The sequence below is a fragment of the Salarias fasciatus genome, assembly GCF_902148845.1.
Source record: "Salarias fasciatus chromosome 7 unlocalized genomic scaffold, fSalaFa1.1 super_scaffold_4, whole genome shotgun sequence".
In the NCBI taxonomy this organism is placed as follows: domain Eukaryota; kingdom Metazoa; phylum Chordata; class Actinopteri; order Blenniiformes; family Blenniidae; genus Salarias; species Salarias fasciatus.
The window spans coordinates 13,191,457-13,214,156 of record NW_021941229.1 but is presented as its reverse complement, the minus strand read 5'-3'; the positions used below and the strand labels follow the sequence as shown (position 1 = coordinate 13,214,156).

Here is a 22,700-nt window from a genome sequence, read left to right as displayed (position 1 = left end):
GAAAAAAAAAAAAACATGACTCCAGAAATATCCTGGAAATATCATTAAAACCTCCTTTTTATCAACTTAACAAATTGAGTTTAAATGTGAGGATCATTTACTCGGGAGAGCAGTTTGTCAATGAAATGTGGTTTTTCTTTGTAATTAAAAAGGACATGGAACACTTTTAAAAGCAATGAATGATCTGTTTTTCTTGGTGGACACAGTAGAGAAAGAAATGAGGCTGTACTGTGATCCAGTGGTTAGTACTCCGATAGCAGGATGATCACCGGTCTGAGTTTGCATGTTCTCCCTGTGTGTGCACATTGTAATGTTATAACATTTCCTTAGATTGGTTTCAGGAATTTGTGGTAACTTCTTAGTTGAAGTTTATTGAGCTCATTGCACAATATCTTGCAAATTCCATGACATCAGCATTCACGATAAACATATCTGAAAGAAATTCACTTCGACATTTCAACATGAAGTCATACTTGGTGACAACAGGAAACAATTCAGGCAAAAACAGCAAAATCAAGGCCTAAATGCTTAAAAAAAAACAATAATGTCAACATCTGCTTCCCTTCTTGAAATGCTGCCTTCTGGAGCTTCTCAAGTGCACATGTGATGAAGAAAAAAAAAAAGGACAACAAAGCCTGGTTAAAATTGGCTCCACGAAAAGAAACGCTGCTGTTATTTAGTACCCTGATACTTGACAATATTGCTGCATATTACATGCAGCGCTATTTGTGAGGCTTTTTAATGATTCACGTTTGAATATTGCCTGTATAAGTGCACTTCATGTTACTACACACAGTCGTGCACTGACTATTGAAGTCGTTTTCTTCAATATAACAACTGTGATGATCATAAAATTAATAATAAGATGAACCAGAAGAATAGTAAAAATGATGATAAAGAAGAAATAATTCTGTGGCTCTCCCTCTAGGACATTAGCTTGAATGCTGCTCTTTTCTTTTCCATCATGTAATCCCATCACGAAGGTGAAATGTGTTGGGCGTCATGAGGAAACAGCCCTGACTGGCTACCCAGAGTCATCCAGAACTTCCTTCAGCGGCAGGAAGAAAGAGGGATTCCTGTAACAGATGGCCCGCCTCCTCCCCCAGAGAGAACTGATCGTTGAGTCAGTCTGGGATTACATGAAGTGATAGACACAACTGAGACCGCCTAAACCCACATAAGAGCTGCGGCGGGTTCTACAAGATGCTCGGAACAACCCGACTGCCAGGGACCGAGGAAAGCTGTGCTCAAGAGCGCCTCGGAGGGACGAGCTGGTTTACTGGCGAAAGGACGGTCGATTTAATTTGGGTTTGTTATGTTGTAACTGTCTGAAAATTAGAGGGATATGAATTTGCTGCACAGATCTTTCACAACGTAACTCTACATTACTTTTCATCTCATGATTTGTGTGTGTGTTATGATCCATATAAAACCCATATAGAAAGACATATGGCTCCCCATTGGAGCGTTTCCTTCTGCCGCTCTCCGGAGCCTGGTTTCAAATTCAATTTACTATATTCCAGACCACGCTACATAGAAGGCCTTTCAAGCATACAAAATTTGGGAGGGTTTGCACTACAAATTGTACTCGGCATAACTTTGCAGGATTTCTCTTTTTATCGCTTTTGTCTCTGCGTTATGACCCATATAATATGACGTACGGTTCCCTGGTGCAACATTTCCTTCTGTCGCTCGCCGGAGTCTTGTCTAAGTACGGTGTCACGCAGGGCGAACCTGGCTCCATCCATCACTTTACATTACAACGTTTCAGCCGGCGACGAGACATTTTTGTGCCGCATGTGGCGAATTCTCGCTAAGTCAGGGTTGCACTTTGCCAGGTGGGGCATGAGGAAGGATAAGGATCGACTCCCCTTTGGTAAGTGCATACCCCCTTCTGCTCAATTGTGTTTTTCAAGAGAGGGATCGTCTACCTCTCTCTTAAATCCAAATGAAGCACAGCGACAAACTCTCCCTCACTGAGAATGAAGCTCATGCTGGTGATTCTCAGATCACTCACAGGGAAAATGTTGGTTCATCTCAGACTCCTCCAGGAATTTCAGATTAAAAAATGTAGTTGGAAATGACAGTGGGGCTTCATGTGCAATGAAAAGAAATGTGTGATAATTAGAGACCTTTATGTGAAGAGTTCCTCTTTACGCCTCGTTTGCTCAACATTTTTAGGTGAAAATTCCTTTTGCACTTCGGCTTGTCCACTTATATGGCAGCAGCGCTCGGATCCACTGAAAACAGAACTTTTTCAAAACGCTTCAACTCCATCTCCGAGCAAATGGTTGAAAACGAGTATTTTAGCACGCTGCTATGGCACGCGCGCACCACGGCCGTAGTAAATGTCGGTGAATGTGTGTGAGTAGATAGACAATAACTGACCATGACTCAGTCCATATTCTCCTGGGACTTGGTCGCTTGATCACTGACACACCTGTAACAGCAATGGCAGCCTGTTCGCCATTGCTAACGACTGTGATCATTTTGTACAGTTTTGTACAACTTATGTTTTTATTCATCTTGATTATATTCCGCTTACATCATATTCAACCAAAATAGGATCCGGCTCTACAGGAAATAAAGTATAGTTGTAAAAACAAAACACCCCCCTGTGCTGTTTCCCCACTGTGCGAACAGCACTGTCTCTTTATTTTTGTTTTGTTTGAGTAATACACTTTGACTTTGCCCCCGGGATGTTGCTGCTTTGCTGCGGGAAAAGCCCCGACGGATGACAGAATCTCCTTCTGGTCAAGCCCTCCAGTAACAAGTGCGTGAGCGCCTGTTTTCTTGTAATGAACATCACATCGCATGGAAATGCATTTTGAACCATTTAAGGAGAGAACAAGAGACGATAAAGAAGCGAGCGGGGATTTTATTTTTTTTCTCATGCGAGTTTTTCCGAAGTCAGCTTTTTCTTGAAGCATCTGCTGTTTCTTTAACTGCTCTGAACCGCGCAGCCCTGCCAACCTCCTCCACAAATTAATCCAGGAGATGCTAAGAGCCAACAAGTAATATCTCACGAGGCTTTACTCTCCTGAAGGTAGTTGCCAGTTTCGATATTACCGCCGTAATGTGTGTGCAGGGTCACTCTAGGCTTCTTCTCTCTTCTAACATTGGCATGAGATAATCAGGTTTTTTTTTTTTTTGTGAAAATTGGCAACAGGGGTAGAAGCAAAAAGTGTCCACAGAATGATTTCAGCCCAGTGAAATATACTCCAGTCTCTAAAAGGGGCAGCGGCGCTGTCTGTGTAAGGGCTGGTAATTGAAAAAAAATTTGCTCCTGGAAAACAGGTCCGGCCCGGCTGGCTGGAATCGGTTTACTTCACTATGAGTTTTGATTTGTGATTTCGAAACGATGAAATATTTATAAAGCAAACATTCAGGCGGAGGCAAGGGAGGCGAAGCTTTCATTTCATTGTAGAGGCTGGCGGGAACGCTGTTACCTCCGGTGTGGCGGCGGCGGCGGGGGGAGGAGGAGGAGAAGGAAAAAAAAAAAAAAAAAGAAAGATCAGAATAAGAAACGGTGTGACCGAAAAGGTTAATGGGAGCAATTAATTTACAATGACAGGGACGGGCCGGGCTCGAAAAACATCCGTGAAATTTGACTCAGCAGCCGAGCACGACTCATGCATGAATGCTCAACAACCTCTAATGACACTATCACAACAACTGTCAATGGAGCCCAGCTGACTGGAACTCCTGATGGAATATATTGTGGAGACGGCATCGGGGCTTAGTGAGCCTCGCTGAGCGTGGCTAATCCGGCCCCGTGGGGATGCATGTACAAGTTGTTAATAGGGCTCATGAACTTTTTAATACAAATCACCAAACATAAACCTTCCACATATAACAGCAGTTATGTCGAGAATCTTTTTTTAAAATGGTTGCTACAGTCGTACACATAATAGCTCATGGCATTTGTCACGCATGTAGGCGGTATTCTATATCTTATGTAGAATAACTTGCCTTTTCCTTCAATACTGGACAAATATTAATTAAATAGTCCATGTGAATTATTTAGGATTAACCCAAACTTAAAAAAAAATTGATTACTTCCTTAATTGCTAACCTTAACGGACATTTTTAGTTTATTTCAAACTATTCCATTTCATTTAAAAGTTTTATGAATCTTCACGACATGCCAGCTTTGAAAGTTATGTTGAGAATATCTAAATCTAAAAGCTCTCTGTAGGGTTCAATATAAAGATATTTCTATTTAATGATTTCTAAATGAAATTAACCACCTGGAATAATGTTAACTGGTTTAGGAAGGCCCGTCATATTAATTCGCTCCAGGTTTCAACAGGCTTCATCAAAGTAACGTCTCCAGCTCAGTGGAGTGACATGGCGTCCATGCATGAGGAGTTAAATTCAGTGTGAGGCGAAATGAGGAAGGCAGAGATAAATGGACTTTAATTAAACAGCTTCTTTTTTTTTTTTTTTTTTTAAACCAACCCCGCAGTCTCTTAGCACTTGAAACAAATAGTCACAACTTCCAGACCAACGTAATGCGCAGTGCTCAGACACCACTGGGAGAAACTCTTAGTGCCTTGCCCCAAAACTGTGATGATGCATGGACAAGTTAAGGCGGGTATTGAACAACCAACCCTACCGACTGAGCAACAGGAAAAAGAGAAAACTTGAAATCATCTCGCGGATGGAGGAAAATATTTGCTGCATCGACTGAAACCTGTTGATGCCAGGTTTGGACTCTGCACGGCTTCGCTGAAAAACTACATTTGATGAATTTACTGCACCGATAAACAACTTGGAGATGGTGCTTTACCCCCCAAAAAATAAACCACAGATCAAGACAAGACAGAACAGGATCATGTTCTCCATGCATCTCTTTGACCTGGATGATTCAGTCTCATAAAGATCTCTCTCTGGCAGAGCATCAGCTGCAGTCCTGCAGTATAAACAATAATGGAAAACGTCATGTTTCAGTAATTTCCCTCGGTAAAATCCTTCCCTAACCTTCACCTCACTGCAGTTATTGTGGAGAGATTTCACCCAAAAGCAAGAGAGTGACATCTTTATTGGTACGGTCCGCAATTTGCGGCATCGTCTAATTTTAACAATCCGACGTGGTGACAGGCTTAAATCACCAGCGCTTACATTGCATTGTGCTCAGGCAGCACTGTGACTAACTGACTGAGAAATACAGCTGTAGCGCTTTTGTTGGAAGAAAATGCACGTAGCTTTACGAGCGCGAATGCCTTTGGCTACTGTAATTTTGGGTCTGGGCTCCGTGTGTGTGTGTGTGTGTGTGTGAGTATATGAGCAAGAGAAAGCGGGAGAGAGTGAAAGTGAACGAGTGAGCTATTATTATATTAGGGCTTAAATGTATTTTGGTTTTGTAACTTTTCAACTTTCCATCCCAATCCACTCTGGAAAGGCCCACACACATACAAGAGAGCAGGCAAACTCCAAGTGGGAATCCTCCCACGTTAAGCGCCGTGCCCTTGGTACCACATACTCAAGTATTTTTTTAACAAGCTATGAGAACTGTATAACGTGCAATTTTACAGATGGGTGGATATATATAATTCGATTTAACTGCTCTTTGAGTCCGTTAGAGACGTTACACTCACAAAACATTTTGTCCAAAACAAACACGAACAATAATTATTAGTTTTAAAATAGGAAATAAATGTGCTCGGAAAAGACAACCACCTGACCCACAGATTTTTTTTTTTTTCCTGCTGCTGCGCCTCTCCTACAGCTCTCTGGCGCCCCCACATGGGAACAAATCAGGCTCATGACACACTTTGAATACAACAGACAAAAAAGAAAAAAAAGATGTGAGCATCAGCATCTAATTAGTTCTTCAAAACTAGTCTGATTTATGGCCTTTTACAGCCAACACACATGTTCTTTTGATTTCATTACATTTTTTACAGATGTACAAAATACTGTACTGAACAACAGCATAGGATTGTTTAAATACATTTAAGATTGAGTCTTAATAACAAGACCTACGACAAGCGTGCATTTGTCTCACAGACGAAGTATTTTTAACCACATTCACTCTCTGTCTGGCAAAGAGATGACAATGCTCCTGCATGCCAGGCTACACGGAGCATCTCCAAAAGTCCTGATGGCCGGCCTGACAGTACACCAGTGTGAGGAGGAATGCTGCACCGTTCCCGCCTGTCAGTGCGTTTGTCTCACAGAGACAACCTCGAACCTCTGGGTGAAAGCAATCAGGTGGCTGGAGACTTATATTATCCTCTGAGACTGTGAACTGCAGGGGGGTTGACTGACAGGATGGAATCAGCCCGTTTTTTTTTTTTTTTTCCCAAACTCTTCCTTACTCTCACCTGAGGAGGCCGACCGAACTGATGAGATAAGAAGCGGCCATCATGTTTGTGCAGTCGCCTCAAGACGGCCGCTTGACTCGGAAGTGACGCTGTTTTCCATTGTAGCGTTCGTATGTGAGAATTAAACGCGAACCAGAATACTTTCTTCTGCTTAACTGTTGTTGCAGGGCCTGCACTGACCCCCTCAGTCTGTTCCAGTTAGATTTCTCTTCTTTTGAACGCTTTGGGTCGAGCTAACTACTTTAAGTATCCTTAAAAAGTCCGGATTCGTTCATCCAGCCTAATGCGGGAGTTCAGCCGTGTCCGTCTCACATCCTGTACGTCTTTTAGGTTAACAGCGCGCCGTGTACCTGCTTCTGCAGAGCGGGGATTAGCGCCGCACTTCTCCAACCACAGAGGACCGTGCTGGCTATCACAGTTCTATCACAGTTCATCCTGTCCTGCGCTTTGTTTGCTCAGCATAATGAAACAATTTGCGCTTTTGTGTCTCTAGTAGCATAAAAATTAAATTGCCACTGACACTCATTGGTTGTTATCTATTTTCACCGTGAGGAGCATAAGTACAGTGTATCCCCTCATTTAGCTTGTGGAAGCATCATCTGGCTCTACACCTGTTGAACCTGTTTGTTTACCCTCAAAGTAAAGTTTAGGAATAACCAGTAGATGCTGTAATATCAGGGAACATTATGTGCTGAATCAATTCTGTGTAAGTTTTCTGACCTTGCGAGCAAATGTCCAACCATAAACACATAACTGCACCACTTTCACCGCCTTAAAGTGCTCTGTTTACTTCTGCTTGATGGTTCTGATCAGTCAAATATTGCAGCGAGTTCTTCTTGGATGCTGCCTTAAGACGTGTGCAGTGAAAATGTTAAATTCACTGTTATCAAGACAGAATAAAAGATCCACATGAGCAAACAGCAAATGTTGTGTTTGCCCAAGACCCCAGCATAAATATGAATTTGGTCTTCTCCTGAACCAACCCGAGCGAGAAACCTTGTTTCACATAGATTCCGACTGCTACTTAAACCGTGAAACTGGAAACACATGATTTGTTTTTTTTTTTTTTTACATATGCATTTTGATTCACAGGTTTGCACGAGCCCACGCAAAAACACACCAGCCTGCTCACCCAGTGCACACACACACACACACACACACACACACACACACACACACACACACACACTGACACCCTCATATTTATTGTTGTTTTTTTACAAGCCGAGCTGCTCAAACTTATGGAGACTTCTCCTTCTTCTATTTCCCAGATTTTTTTTCCTTTCTTTCTGCAGCCTGTTGTTATTCCTGGTGCTCTGCAGTACCATGCTCACATGCACACTGCATTCCCTTTCAGTGCTGCTACTACACCCAAACCCACACATTCACACACAGACACACAGACACACACACACACACACACACACACACACACACACACACACACACACACACACACACACACTCTAGGCAACTGTCACAGTTCATTCATGTTAATATTACAAGTCATTTTGTATTCTGCCACAACAGCTTACAGCTAATTATGTGTCTCATAAATTATATATGTCCTCTTGGCTAAAAGGAAATAATTTGCATTTCATTAAATGTCCCGAGCTGAATGCAATCACTCAGTAAAAGGTTGATGTGTTTACGGCGTCTCTCACTTCATGACCACAACCTTTCAGTCTCCATCATTCTTGGGGAGGAGGGGGGGGGGGGGGGGGGGGGGGGGGGGGGGGGGATCTCGGTGGTCTTACCTGCGCACAGGAGGAGCGCGGTGAGTCCCACGCGCCGGAGCCGCTCCATGTCCCTCCGCGGACGCGCGTTTTGTCAGGGTGGTTGGTGGTGGTGGTGGTGGTGGTGGTGGAGGAGGAGGAGGAGGGAAGCCGAATGGATAACTCCCGTCAGCGGAAAGCGCCGCAACTTTGCACGCAATTGATCCTCTCCGAGCAGTTCTCCATTTAAAAGCAAACTATTGTATTCCGTCAGACACCACCTGCCAGCACAGACACGAATGCGCAGTCAGAGAGAGAGAGAGAAAAAAAAAACACTTCACAACAGATTCCAGTTCAAAAGAAGGCAATTAAAGAAAGAGGGAGAGAAACTGAAATCTCCCCCTGAAACTGAGGATTTCACAACAGGCGCAGTGAATCAACTTCTCCTTGTGGCTGAACTGAGTCTTCGCGGTAACATTCTCGCTGCTTATTTCTGGGGATAAAACAGGCAGCTTCGGGGTGTGTGGAAATAAACCGTCTGTCTCCAATCACACCCCGAAGCACCTTTTAATATTTGACAAATCTGTGCCGAATGCGTCCCAGGGATTTATTTTAGTCTTTCTCTGCATCGACAATAAACATCTGTCTGTATCAGTCTGCCGGGAAGCGATGCAAAGGAAATTTTTTAAAGGAGATGAGAAGTGTGTGGAAAAGTGATGCAGTGTTGGGTTGTTTCTTTTGCTTCTTACCATTTTTCCCCTCTTGCTCTGAACGCAGCGCAGCTCCCAGCCGGTGCTGGCAGGTGACTTCCCAATAAATCTGATCACACTGCAATGTTTTCATCAAGAATGACAGAGTAAAAAAAAAAGAAAGAAAAAGAAAAAAAAAAGAAAAATCCTCTTCAATATCTGCTCTTTTTCCCCAGTAGAGATCTCACGGCAGCTCTTTGCCTCTTCTCTTTTCTTTTCCATACAGTGGTGCGTTTGCGGCGATGCGCACCGCCCGCGCGCATCACGCAAGATTAGTGATATCTGTAAAGACACAGTCCCGCAACTTTCCGCACGGTGAGGGAGCGAGCGGACCCCGGGGAGCTGCCGGATTCCTGTTGCCTCTCCGCGCCCCGTGGCTGTGGATCGGAGAGTGCTGGTGCAGAAAGTGAGAAGGGGGGGAAGCGGGGCGCACTCCGGGGCTGGACTGGCAAATTGGAGGGTTTTGCGGGCGTCACGTCAGCAAGTGCTGTGGCGTGAAATTCCCAGCTCTGATCAATCACCGGAGGACTCTGCCTTCTCCTTCACCAAATATTTTATTTTATTTTTTATTTTTATTTTTTATGGGAAATCAGAAATGAGTGTCACACCATATTTGAAAGCGGTGGAAAATGAACAAATAAAAAGAACAGAAAGCGCAATTCAAACTGTGGAAAATGCGCATTTGTATTATAATTGCCTCAACTTGTCACCATACATCTCTTTTGTAGTGCAACTTGAAAAATACACACTTGACAGGTGTGTTTTTGTGCTGAATTATTTAATCCAAATGCAAAAATCTTTACATGCCTTCAAACTCGGGGATTAATTGACCAAACTCGCATAATTGTTCCATCTAATAAGATCAGTAAATATAACAGCGGTAGATCGATCAGTGCAGAGGTGAGAAGAGTTGGTGCAACCTGTTGTGGCAGAGGTGGTGGTGGTGATAGTGTGTGTGTGCATGTGTGTGTGGTGGTGGTGGGGGGGTCTTCATGAGAGCCAACAGTGCCCCCTGTGGGGCTCCTCTGACTGAAGCCCTCAGTGTGTGCGTCAAAGCCCAGACCTCCAGAGTGCTGTTTCAGTGCCAGCCCTCTTCTTCTCCAGAGCAGCTGCAGGATGAACATGATGTCCGCAGCTGAAGTGGCATCAAGACACTAAGTGACGCTAAGTGTTTGGCGGGCAGGGCTCCTGAAGTGGAATAATCAGTGATCAGCCACACTGGGGTGTCTTCAGAAAGTGGATCATTAAATATTAGCCGTTTTACTGGATGGAACTGATGATCCTTTTGAATTTAATGTGTCATAAACGGAATAATTCATTCTCTACTACCATCATTTGTGAAAACAAAAAGAGACAACCAATCCAGCTCAGTGTGATCGCAAATGATTGTCCCTCGGGCAGAAACGCAGTGTAAGAATACACGTAACTAACATGTAACGCGCCTGATGAAAGATAATCTCGGTGGGACCGTGCTTCATGAGCTTCATCCACGGCTCCACTACTCTGTACAGCTCCTTTATTTCCTGCTTTACATTATTGGCCAAACTGATGAATCCAGGTGTGTCTGGAATGAACTAACGGCAACAACAGTCAGAAACGCCTGACATAATCAGTCTGTCCAATAATGTAAGACAGGAAATAAAGGAGCAGAATTCGGTTCAGGAAGTAGAGGAGCTGTGTATTCATAGCCTGTTAAGACAGTTTCAATAACCATCTTTAATCAATTGAACATAAACGGTCCGATACTAGTGCTCTGTGAAATATTAGCTGTTTAATGGAAGTTTAACAACCAAACGTCAACATATTTTTACACATAAAGCTGAGGACGGTAACACCAGGGCCCTATTGTGGCAGAAACAATGATTAAAAGACACTTGCCTTGGAGGATATCTTTATTGGAACTTTTTTCTCCAAAAAGTATCATTTGTAGTTTTTTTCATATATGTTGTTGCAAATTTAAATAAATTTTCTTTAAACTAAGTAATTGTTGCTCTTTAAAAAAAAAACAAACTTAAAAATCTAAAGCACTGTCGGTAACAGGTGCCCTGTTGCCCTCGATCAGCCAGCTTCCACTGCAAACATCTGAAGAGATCAAGAGGGAACTCTTAGATCTGATGATCAAACTTACTTTCCATCAGGGACCAAACACACAACCCAGTAAAGTAAAATGATAACATGATTAGCAGCAGTTCCAAATATTTGCTGTTGGATTTTTTTTAAAGTAAATTTGATTAAACATCTTTATTCAAAGTTACCTTTCAAATCATACAATCTCAGTAATATCTCATTTTATCGTAACCCATGGGAACAGAAATAAGCTTTAAAACTAAAAAATCTCCTTCAGCAGTTTGTATTTTTTCTCTGAATTTTCTTTCAATTGCCATCAGAAAGCAATTAATGACTCAACTTTGAGCTTTATTTGGCAAATCTATTGAAAAATAAGAAATCCTTTCTGTAACAGTGTCCCTCTGCGAGCTAAAATGATTTCTGAAAGTTTCTCAAAGCCTTTAAGATCTCAGCTTTAATTCACTCATTGATTTATTGATTTATTCATTCCCTAATTGACTCTCAAAGCATGACCTAGATGCTAATGCTCCTCCTCAATAGCTAAGTTTGACTGCTGCAGCGCTGATCTCTGGGCACGTGTCTGACTGATGATTTATCTTCACCACTTTGAGTGTGATCTCCATGGAAGTAAATTACATCCTGAGTTTGTTTTCTTGCCTTAAAGGTCATCCAAGTTAGTTAGTCCACATTGTTCTGAGTGCAAATTTGATGCACGGTAGACAAAATAAGACAAAGTATCAGAGTAATCTCTAAAGAAAAGAGTAGCGTTTCCCACAGTGTGAAAAAAAAACAAAAAAACTTCACTGTGGTTTTTGAGACAGAAACTGATGACAAAATACATTTAATTAAGATGATTTCACTTATTAATGAGGATTTGTTTAAAACGGGCAGAGGATGCTCGGGAGTCTATAACCTTTAACGGTTATCTGTGGCTGCATTCACTTCAATGAAAGCAGCTGGATGGCAGCCTGCAGGTGAGACTGCCAGGGAACATGTCGACTGTTCTCTGAGAGCAGAGCGAACGCGCTGTTGCGGGACAAACGAGCCCGTGCCATGCAGAAAGGCAGCCGGCGGAGCCGCCCTGCAGCTTGCAGCCTCGCCACGGCAGAGCTAAACGCCGCTTACAGGCCATCAGCCGAGCCGCTGAGAGACCCTGTGGGTTTTCAGCTCGCTCCTTCATCCTCTCCCCCTGCATCCTACTTTCGGCTCCTCCAGCACCATCCAAGCAGAATAAAATATCAAAGGAGGAACAAATTCTAAATTTTTCTCTCAAATGACAGCATTCGAGGAAGGATTTCCCTCCTATACCGCATCGCGGATTCATGGAGTTGACATAAAATATGAATGGTGCATTTTTTATTGTTGCGACTTCCATCGTGATGTCTGACTCTCTGACTGTCGTGTTTTCAGCCGGGGTGAAAATCCAAACATATAATTAGCATTTCCTGCATGATATTCTAGAAACTAACTGTGTGTCCTGCAACATGTTATTACTTAAAATTTGATGTTTGAGCGATGCTGAATGAAGGCCTCTCAGAGCTACAAGTGGCAGAAGGTGCTTGCCAACACCCATAACAGTTGCAATCAAAACAGTGTGAGGTAAAATCAGCTTTCATTACATTGCCTCTTACATCAGTCGCTCATGAAGATATCGCCTCGGCTTCTGCCAGCTTTCACTCGCCGAGAACAGCTCTCCACTATACCTCACCAGGCGTTTGCCTCGGTTGTTTGTTTTACTGTCATAAAAGTATTCTGAGGCCAGCATGACTCTCACCTCCGTAATCCCTTTCTTCTTCCTGTAATGTTAGGTAGGGGGTCTATGATTTGAATGAAAAGCGGAACAGAGTCAGAACAAGAGCCGCATTCCCTGCGTGACTGAAATGCAAAATGAAAAATGGTTTCTCATATTAAGTTTTCTTCCTCACTTCTTTTCCAATGTAGAAATTCAATATATTATCCAAACAACCCAGAATTCTCAAGGTGAGATTGGATTTCCTGTTGGAATTTAACCTGCAAAGCAACAATAGAAAGACACAGATTAACTTTAAGACCAAGCCGTGACTTTATGTAGGTCAGCTTTGCTGCTCATACTTACTTTGTGAAACTGAGCTTTGCGTCTGTAATGTCACTTCTTTGCGCTTCACTGATTTGCTTTTCCTGTTGATCATTTGATGCTGTGAACTCCTCTTTTAGAATCATCACTTTTCTGTCTTTTTTCAAAAAGCTCATCAACTTTGAGGACAAAATATCCGCTCAATGACTAACACATCGCATTTGACAACACCCACTATGACAAATACATAATCCATACTATTCCTTTCACCTGTAATAATCTTCTGGCTGATCACAGTATAACTACAGCCGCTTACACAGTATTGACGTCATCATTTTTCCATAATAGTTAGCAGTGAGACAGTTTAATAATTAGCCGCTGATCAAAGAGGAAAGAAATAGACTTAAAACAGATTATCTGATGTCAGTGTTGGAGCCAGACGAGTGTGTTTGTGTGATCCAGCGCAGACGAGCATCCTGCAGGTGAAATCATAACGGCTGTTTTCCTCCTGGTGAGAGCAGCCCCCATGGGATTGTCACTTTGCTGGCTCTGAGCGTCTCCTGATTTCCTTCTGGGACCGCTTTGTTGCAGTTTCTTGCTTGCTTGCTCCTTGGCATCAGCTCAGCTTGCAAAAAAAAAAATGGTAAGATGTTTACAGAACCAGCTGACGTTGTAGGATTCCCTCATGTGAGAATATTTCTTCTTTTCTTTTCTGCTTTTTATGTTTTTTGTTTTTTCGCCTTAATTGCTTCAGGAGCTGCTCAGATTGTGAGGCTCGTGTCACCCAACAGGCATGACCAGAGAAATAAATTCTTAACATGCTCTCTTACACACGATTGCAATTACTCACAAAGTATCCTGAGTGTTTTTCCAATAGTGGAGTCACGTGTAGAAAACTGGGGTCAAGCCAAGACATGTAGAGGTGGTGGTGAGAAGTCACATGGAGGTTTCACCAGACACGGGTGAGTGTGTGTGTCAAACTCCAACATTTCTCTCTCTCTCTCTCTCTCTCTCTCTCTCTCTGATCTTGTGAACAGAGTGTGATGTTTGAACTGTAACTGTAAGTTAACACATCCCATTAGTGTTTCTTTTTTCATCCAGCCCCAGGGTTCTCACAGTGAGGAAGGATGAGTCTCAAATAACATGGAGTCCTCCATCCGCAGCTGAGTGTCAGATCTTAAAATTTCAATATTAATAACTGGTTGGAAAAGTGTTTATATGAAATTTGTGACCATTACTGTTATTTTTTAAATCATATTTCATGATATTAAATAATCCCCATCACCTATATCATTTAACTGTTGTTAAAAACAGTTTTAATCCTGAATTTATTTCTTTTTATATCTGTATAACTTCTCAGGAAAATTCATGTTGTATGAGGTTGACCCCACTGAGCTCTGTGATGCCCCTCATCGGAACCCTCCCCAAACTTTGAAAACCGCTGTAATATAACCATTGAATTGCAAAGTGATCTATCGAGGAGAACAAGACATTATGAACCCGTCTGCTTCACCAAAAGTTTTCCTATAATTTATGGGTTTTAACCATATCCAAAATAAGAGTCGCCGTAAATCTCAGGTTGCTCTCATGGAAATGAAGGAAAGTTATCTGATTATTATTGTTTTTGGAGCATTTATCGCTTCAAGGTCTGGGTAAATTAGTGATGGGGTGAATTAAACCCTTAAGGTGTTTGAAAAAAAAACATCCCCTTGAATTACTGGTAGAAATATTACACTTGAATACAATACATTTTAGGAATGCACTCATGTTGCAGTCCCTCAGGATTAGGATTGAGAAGCACTGCTGTAGATTGTATGTGGAGGGAGAGTGAAGCCGCTCCTTTACAAAATGAATCACTGAGATTTGTACTCAGACGTGGTTATCTTATCTGAATCATACTCATCCATCCCTGATGCCAGACTGTTGATAAATTCACCAACATTTTGTCTATTGAGGACTCCCAGAGGCTCTTGCCAACAATGTATCTTGTGCGGTTTGGCATGATGGATGAAGGAGCCTTTTGAGGAGCTCAATACGATCGTAACCTGATCATTCAACAAGAAAAATAACCAAATGTGGTCATATTTTTGTTTTTTTCGAATGTTATATAACACTGCTCTCTCTAGCTGACAGCAGAAGACTTTGCAAAGCAAAAGTTAACATCCAGAAAGAGCTGCTGGTAAGAGAAACATCAAGACATCGCATTAAAGAACATGTAGATCTGAAAGTGAAACAAAAAATAAAGACAAAAAGTGCAATAAAATTAAATCAGTTGTGTTCAAATTAAGATTTCCTATATTAAAAAGATACATTTTCTACTTCTTTAAAACACATTACCCTCCCAACGCATGCATGCACGTTTTGCCATAATTACAAATTAGATTTTTGTTAGAATAGAATATATAAATGTGTAATTGTTCATAGCTTTTACTCTTATTAGCCTGTTGAGTTAACTCCTGTCTCCTCATAAAATGTTAAAGCAGTTATACTCGTATTAGTAATAATGATGTTTATACAACTGTTAGTAAGGTTTAGAAACTTACATGATGACAAAGCAGGATGAGCTATTCTCTCACTATATTTTCCATTTTCTGCTCAGATGATCTTTCCAGTACTTCATATTTTGTCATCCAGACCGCCGCAGTGATTCTGGCCTCAGTCGTCTGTGTACACTGCAATGAATAAGCAGCAAGCATGATTTTAACAACTCTAAATCAGCATCCTGGAAGCCTCTATGATTGTTGGCTCTGTGGGAGGCTAATAACTGACGTCTTTAAAAATAGGATTCTACACCGACTTTAATATTCTTTTGCTGCAAGAGTGAAAACCTGTCAATCAGCCAGAATCAGCCGCTACACCGCCACGAGGCTTGTGTGCATCCGGGAAGCTCACAACATGCCACAACCGTGCAGCCGAAAAGCCGGCTGATTGTTTGCCACCCACGCCTTTCCTGAGGATGGGTCAGTGGGAATCTGACACCACCCATCACCATCAAAATCCCCCGGCATGCAGAGTTGCAGGTGTTTTCTCAGAAATGAATTGCATGTACTGTAACACAAGTGGAAAGCTTTGTGATGAGATAAATCAGTGTGTTTGACACCGTGTTTACTTCACTAATGGTTCCCCTCTAAATGTTCCCGTTTCCCGTCGAATTGCGCCGGCTCCGTCTCAGACCTCTCTGGTCCTTCATTTGCGGCGAGGAATTTCTAAAAGGCGCACGGCATTGCGAAGGAAGATGTGTTTCACAGCAGCATCTGATCTTTTATTCATGACATATCGCTGTCATTGCGCGTCTGCCTTTCTACTCCCATTCATCAGCACATTATGATATTGTTTTGTTGGTGCTGCCCCTGCTGTGAGAAGGGCATAAAACAATTTTCTTTTTAAATACCTAATCAGGTCAGCCTCTGGTAACAACCCCCAAATTAACATGCGTGTCCATGTATGTGTGTGGGGGAGAGATATGGAAAGAGAGAGAAAAAAATTAATAATATCACAGCGGATCTGGTGATTCATGCCTCTCTTGTACTCTTCACGTAGGTGAGTTCAATGTTGGCCTCATGTGGAAGAAAACATGTGAGCTGATAAGCCTTTTGTTGTTAAAACCTTTCGATGCAGCAGGGCTTCCAGCGATTGCGTTCCTTTTAATATGTACAGAGAAAATGTGGTGTGATTAACGCTGCCCTACTCCCTTTACACTAACCTTTTAGCATTCCTTCCTCACCACCGTTTGCGCTGTTATGTCTGTTGGGTCACTGGTGGACGAGATGCGTGTCCAGGTAGGCTTACCTAAGAGCCCCACGTTGCACACCCACCATGAAAAGTCCATGTTAGTTGTTTACCAATAGATCTCGGCGTACATGATGATTAGTTGTAATGCCAGCAGTATAGGCAAACAGATCGAACAAGGCGTGTTTTCCAAGGCTGTCGGATTTCTGTCAAGTAGAGGGGCTGCAAGCAAACACTGGCATTCTCACTGCAATTTCATGTCTGCTCTTTGTAAGAGTGTCCATGCCGGATAGAAGCGCTGATAAAGAAGCAATGGGAGGAGAGTCAGAGTTGCATTCATTGGGCTCCACTCGCACAGCTTGTCAGCAAACATAAACCAGGAACAAGCTGCTCAAATGGCTTATAAAAGCTGTAATTTACGACATGACGTTCTAATCTATCTGGAGGAGTGGATGTCTTACAGCTTGCTGAACAAAGCTACATGGAGATGTGCTCAAATTGACTGACTCGAGCCGTGCTGATCAAGATACAAAGCTGGTCACAAACCTGTGAGCTTGCAAAAATATATTTGCATTATCAGATTTAGAGAGTGAAGACAAAAGTAAAGAACCACGCCTCTTATAGAAAAAAAAAAAAGTTCAAGTCGAGCCGGTGATTAAAAAAGAGCCATCCATTCTATCTCAGGAAGAACAAACAAAAGTAATAGTGTGGCTGTAAATTGATCAACTCTGCTCAATCCATCTTGGTCTCACGCAAAAGGAGAGTGGAAAACAAAAGCGGGGCTAAAAGAAAGATTTTTTGCCAAGTGAATTCACCATCTATCCATTCATCTTCTGTGCCTCCTTTATCTGACTTGGCATCGCAGGGGGTCAGAGCTGAGCCCAGCTGAGCACAGCTGACAATGAGCAAAACACTGGATACACCATGAACAGGCCACTGGTTAACACGAAGACTGGCAAACACACATGCACGCACACCGATGGGCAATTTAGCGCCTTGAGCGCACTCGTACCAGATAACATGGAGTCAAACTCGAGAGTTCTCACCGTGAGGCAAGAAAAACGACATCAGCAGAGCAATCGACTTATCGTGTTACTAAATTAATTTGTCTTCAACTTAAATAATCAGTAAAATGAAAAAAAGAATGTCATATTTATAGTTTTTACGTCTGTTTGCCGACAATTCATTTTTTGATCACATGAATGCCTGAATTCTGAATTCACTCAGCCTAAGTAACATTACGTCATGTCTGACCACCTTTAAGTCCCTCGTCGCTCGCTCACAGTCGTTATTGTAGCTCTGCTGCAAAGTTTTTAATTTATAGTCTTAGTTTTTTCAGCTTTAACTGTCTCTGTACTGTGTTCGCTTCACGTTTCCATTAAATAGTGATTTACACTTAAAATCTCCTGCTGTAAGATGCTGTCAACTGTCTGATGATTAATTCTGTGTGCAAGTCCAATTTCTGACTCTGCATCCATTAGAAATACTAATTTAGTTTTGCGTCTGGCTCCACCGAATCAAAAGGATCGTGGCCTTCTGATATCGGCACAAACTTATAAGGATGCGTAACATATATTCAGTGTAATTAGCTACTTAAACCATCAAATCTGGAAATCAGTCACAAGTTTGCAAGTTCTCTCCTCCTTCTCCCTCGGGTCATATTTCAGAGGATCCTTCAGCAAGACGTTGAAATCAGAACTGCTCCTAACGGACAGTTTGAGCTGTCAACATCGGTGTGTGTGTGTGTGTGTGTGTCTGTGTGTGTGTGTGTGTGTGTGTGTGTGTGTGTGTGTGTGTGTGTGTGTGTGTGTGGTTGCTTGCTTCAGCCATGGCTCCAACAGAACCTAAACTGGATGGATCTAAGTAAATTACGTGTTGCTAAAGTGTTAAAGTCAGCCCCTAAACAATGTCACTATCGAATTAAATATCAATATAAAAATTCTACTGTACCTGTGTTTAGTTTTGTTTTAGCTATGGTGGCAGAATGTCATGACTCCCAGTCTATATTCTTCTGTTGCTTTAACAGTGGAGCCTCACCCACAATCGCAATCCATCTTTGTCGGCTGTCCATTGGAATGTTCGTGTGTGTGGTCTCTTTAGCAAAACAAACAGCACCCACTAGTGGTCTCACATTAAAATTACAATGTTTTCAGTGTTTCTGCTGCTACCCTGTAAATGGATATCATTTTCAAAATGTTGCAGTGTGAACGCCAAAATTTTATGTAAAGCAGAAAGGATGCATTTTCATTTGAAATGTACGCAACAGCGTGCAGGGCCTAATATTAGTCTTCTGGATGACTCTCAGACCAGCGCCTCTGCATTCTGATTTTTATCACTATGGCGAACTCGTGCCTGCATTGCTTCATACTTTTTTCTTTTTCCTTTAATCTTTCACTTTGGTATCCAGAAAAACCTGGAGTGAAGATGTTTATTTCACCTGGACAATGCCTTTTCACTCCAGGTGTTAAATGTACCTCTCGGTGAACAAACCACAATTCGAGCTCCTACTCCATGACAATATAAGCAAGAGAAACAGCAAACTTACATTGTGTTTTGCAGCAATGTGCAAAAACAACGTTTTTGGTTAAATTGTACCATTATCCATCTCCATATAACTGGGGGAACAAACTTTCCCACTTTTGCAAATCCATGAATAGATTAATAACAACAACAATGACTGATTTAACACTGTTTCTGTGGTTCGATCTTTATTACTTAACAGCACTTTACTGACAAAGATAATAATATAAAGATGCTTGAATGCCTAACGGTACTTCATATCATTACTTCATATCATTATCTGTGTACTTGGTGGTTGTATAACAATGAACATAGCACCAATTACTAGTCTTGTATAAAGCTACAGCATTTTTTTGCATTTTAGTCATTCCTGTGTGCAGAACAACCATTTTCGAAACATTAACTCAAAAACTGCCATTTTTGAAAATGAAATGGCCGAATAATAAAGGTTATCACAGCTGAAATTGCTGAAAAAAACAAAATAGATTAAATGGCAACAAAGACTAAAATAGCCAAAATGGAACAAACAATAAATTTTCATTGTGTTAGCTCCATGTAAAATTATACGCAAGTGATGCCACTCAAGCACATTTTATTTGGTGGAAAAAAATTCAAGAATGGCATATTTGAAGTGAATCAAGTCATCAACTTTTTTGTTTTATATCTCCATGTTTTGTTATTGACTAAATGAGCGACTTATCCTGTATCCACACTGTTTAACTGAGCAGCAGATTTTCCACCAGCCCTTTATTCACTGTGTAGCTTTCATTCCTCTGAGTTCATGAAGGAGCACTGATACTGTTTTGTGTTGTTTTTAGTTATTTTAATCTTGCCAAGTGCTGAACTTCATAAACCCACACAGTTCTTTGGGAAATCTTTATTTTCTGCATTTTTTTTTAAAACCAAAATCATTATAATCATTTGTGAAGTCTGACTTCACTTCTAAGTGAGATGTGGTTTTGACAGGTTAGAGCTTGTCTGTTTTACTTTTTGTTTTCTCATGCAGTGAGCTTGTCTGTTGCATCATATCTCCTGGAAGTTTCGGGTTCATTCAGAATTGGAGCCGCTCCAACAGCACATCACCTGAAATTGGTTACACCGTACTGAAAAAAAGCCTTTATTCTCTCAATATTAGTCATTTAACTTGACATGTTTATGTTCGTCTATTGGTAAGTACAGCTACATCTCATGATACAGCCCTCTTAAACACAGCAAGTGAAACTGCTTTTACGTAGTTTAAGCTCGTTTGATCATCCACTCGACTAGATGCTCCTGTTGTAGTCTGGTGAAAGTGGTGGGATTTTCCAATAACAAACATGGCAATGGTTGGTGGTCCAGCCATTTGTGGTCCAGACCTTGTTTGATCTGGCATGCCAAGACTGGGATTCATTTCTCTCCAAAATATATGTACAGTGGACTTCCTTGTAGGTTTTTCACATTCCATCCTCCACATTAGGACAATCCAAATACACCAGTTTTTCTCTTTCATCCCTACTGACGGAATGTTCCCTTCATGCATGGGCAGTTCGAGGATGCGTACCAACAATGTGACCCCTGGGTGACCCTAGAAATATTGGTAAAGTTCTAGTGTCACCACAGTTTCAGCTCCTCTTCTTCTCTCATAGTTGGCATACAACTGAGTACGGCTTTGATGATTACGGGACTCGCCAATAAGGCATCATACTGTGCAGCTGGGAGCCTCAGGACCATGTTGGTCTTCCAAAGGCTGTGACGGCAGTTACCCCCTTTATTCACCTTCGTTCCAAGGTTGGTTGGTGCCACTGTGGCATCTCCTCTTTGCGGCGGATTCATTCTTAACCTCCCAGCAGATGGTAATGTTACTGAATCTCTTCTCTCTGACTGAGTGTCGGGTGGACAGTGGCCTTGTTCTTCTCTCCCAAGAATCGCTTGGGCACTGGGGCTTACTACGGTAAGGCAGCTTTTCTCCCATTTTCTACCGATAGCCTGGTAGTCGAATGTTAGCTGGACTGCTTAGCTCTTGGATAGCCAGCCAGATCTAACCCTGTCGGGAGGCCACATCTGCACTCCCTTTCCCTGGCTTGTTGATGCTGCTATTTAGCAATACGGCTCGTGTTAGCTTAGCCGTTGCTTGTAAAGTCGCATTGTGTTATTTTCCCCGGCTTACTGGGCTTCACTGTGCCCGTTAGCCACACGGTGGGTAATAGCTTATCTGCTGAAGGCACAGTTCGGGCGCTCTCCTCCCAAATCATTGGTACCAAGTCCGACTGTTGGTTACACAGTTTGTGTTAGCTGTAGCCGTTGCTGGCAAAAAAACGTGTTTGCGCTTATTGAAGCCGAGCATGGTTGTTAGCCACACGGTTGGTGTTGATGAAGGCTACATGAACACTCCCTGTGCTCTTTCCCTGACTTATTGGTGCCTGCTGCCACTGACAGCATGACTACTGCTGGTCTATAACCTTCACAGGTGAAGGCCGCGTTCCACTATTCCCTCGGCTTATTGCACTGACCCTGTCTTTGACCCACTGAGCGGTACTGTTAGTTTCACCATGCCTCCTGCTCCAGGCACATGGCATCTCTATGAGGGGACAGAAGCAGGAGGGAGCCATCAGGCGGTCGTTCGTCTCCTGGACATAGCGTCGCTAAGCTACCGGCCCAGTGGTCTTGCGTGTGGTGTTGATGGTGTCCGCACCCCCTTCCCTCAGCTTATCGCACCGACCCTGTTTCGACCTACCAGGCCACTCATTTAGAGTCAGCTTGGAGCCCTTGACCGGTGAAGGCTATGTTGCATCCTTCCCCAGGTTTATAGGTGCCGACTACCATTAGCATTATCCATGGTCTGTAGCCTCGCTGGTGAAGGATGCGTTTGCACCCTTTCCCCAGCTTATTCGCAGCAATCCTGTCTACTGAGAAACATTGTTGGTATCAGCTTGGGCCAGACAGTGAATGGGCCGTTTGCACCTCCCACTCCCAGCAGGTGGCATCTCTAGCAGGAGTTCAGGAGGAGGAGGGAGTAGCCATGCAGCCATTCCATCTCCTGGACATAGCATCACACAAACTTTACCGATACTGTCCTCCCAAAGGTGCTGTGGTGTCGGCAGTCTTTTCCATCTGTAAGCAGGGTATGGCCCTCCACTGAGCGTTTCTTGAGACATGGCGGAACTCTGGTCCCCAGTAAGAGCCCAGGATGCTATATTGACGTTACCATTGGCATTCATACCTCCGAGCAGCCTTTGGTCTGTTATTGAGGCCCTGACAGAGGCTCTGTTCCCTCCAAGCAGTGCTTAATCCCACTGTATCATGGACACAATTCACCATTCTTATCAGGTGGCAAACTGCCTTCTACCATCGGCCGTGTAATGCCACTCCACCAGAGCGGTGCTCACATCTTTGGCCACCCAAAGGGGAGTACCCCTAGACGAAATAAGTGCTGCTGCCTTCTGGGCAACGCCTGGCAGTTTTTTCTTGGTTGTACAGCATGAAAGTCACAACTCCCCATCCATTGGGCATGGTCCTTGGCTCTGCAGAGGCTTCTCAGTGAGGTTGGTCTCTTTGATTC

At 42.7% G+C, this 22,700-nt stretch overlaps 1 protein-coding gene across 1 annotated transcript in view; it reads right to left on the bottom strand.

The window, feature by feature from the left end:
- The window catches only part of LOC115382733 (transmembrane protein 132C), a 175,878-nt gene extending 167,720 nt beyond the window's left edge, over positions 1-8,158 (bottom strand). Inside the window, exon 1 of the mRNA XM_030084591.1 lies at positions 8,087-8,158. Within this exon, the coding sequence (XP_029940451.1) occupies positions 8,087-8,135 (49 nt within the window). The 5' untranslated portion in view covers positions 8,136-8,158. The remainder of the gene's footprint in view (positions 1-8,086) is intronic.
- Positions 8,159-22,700: the final 14,542 nt, after the last annotated feature.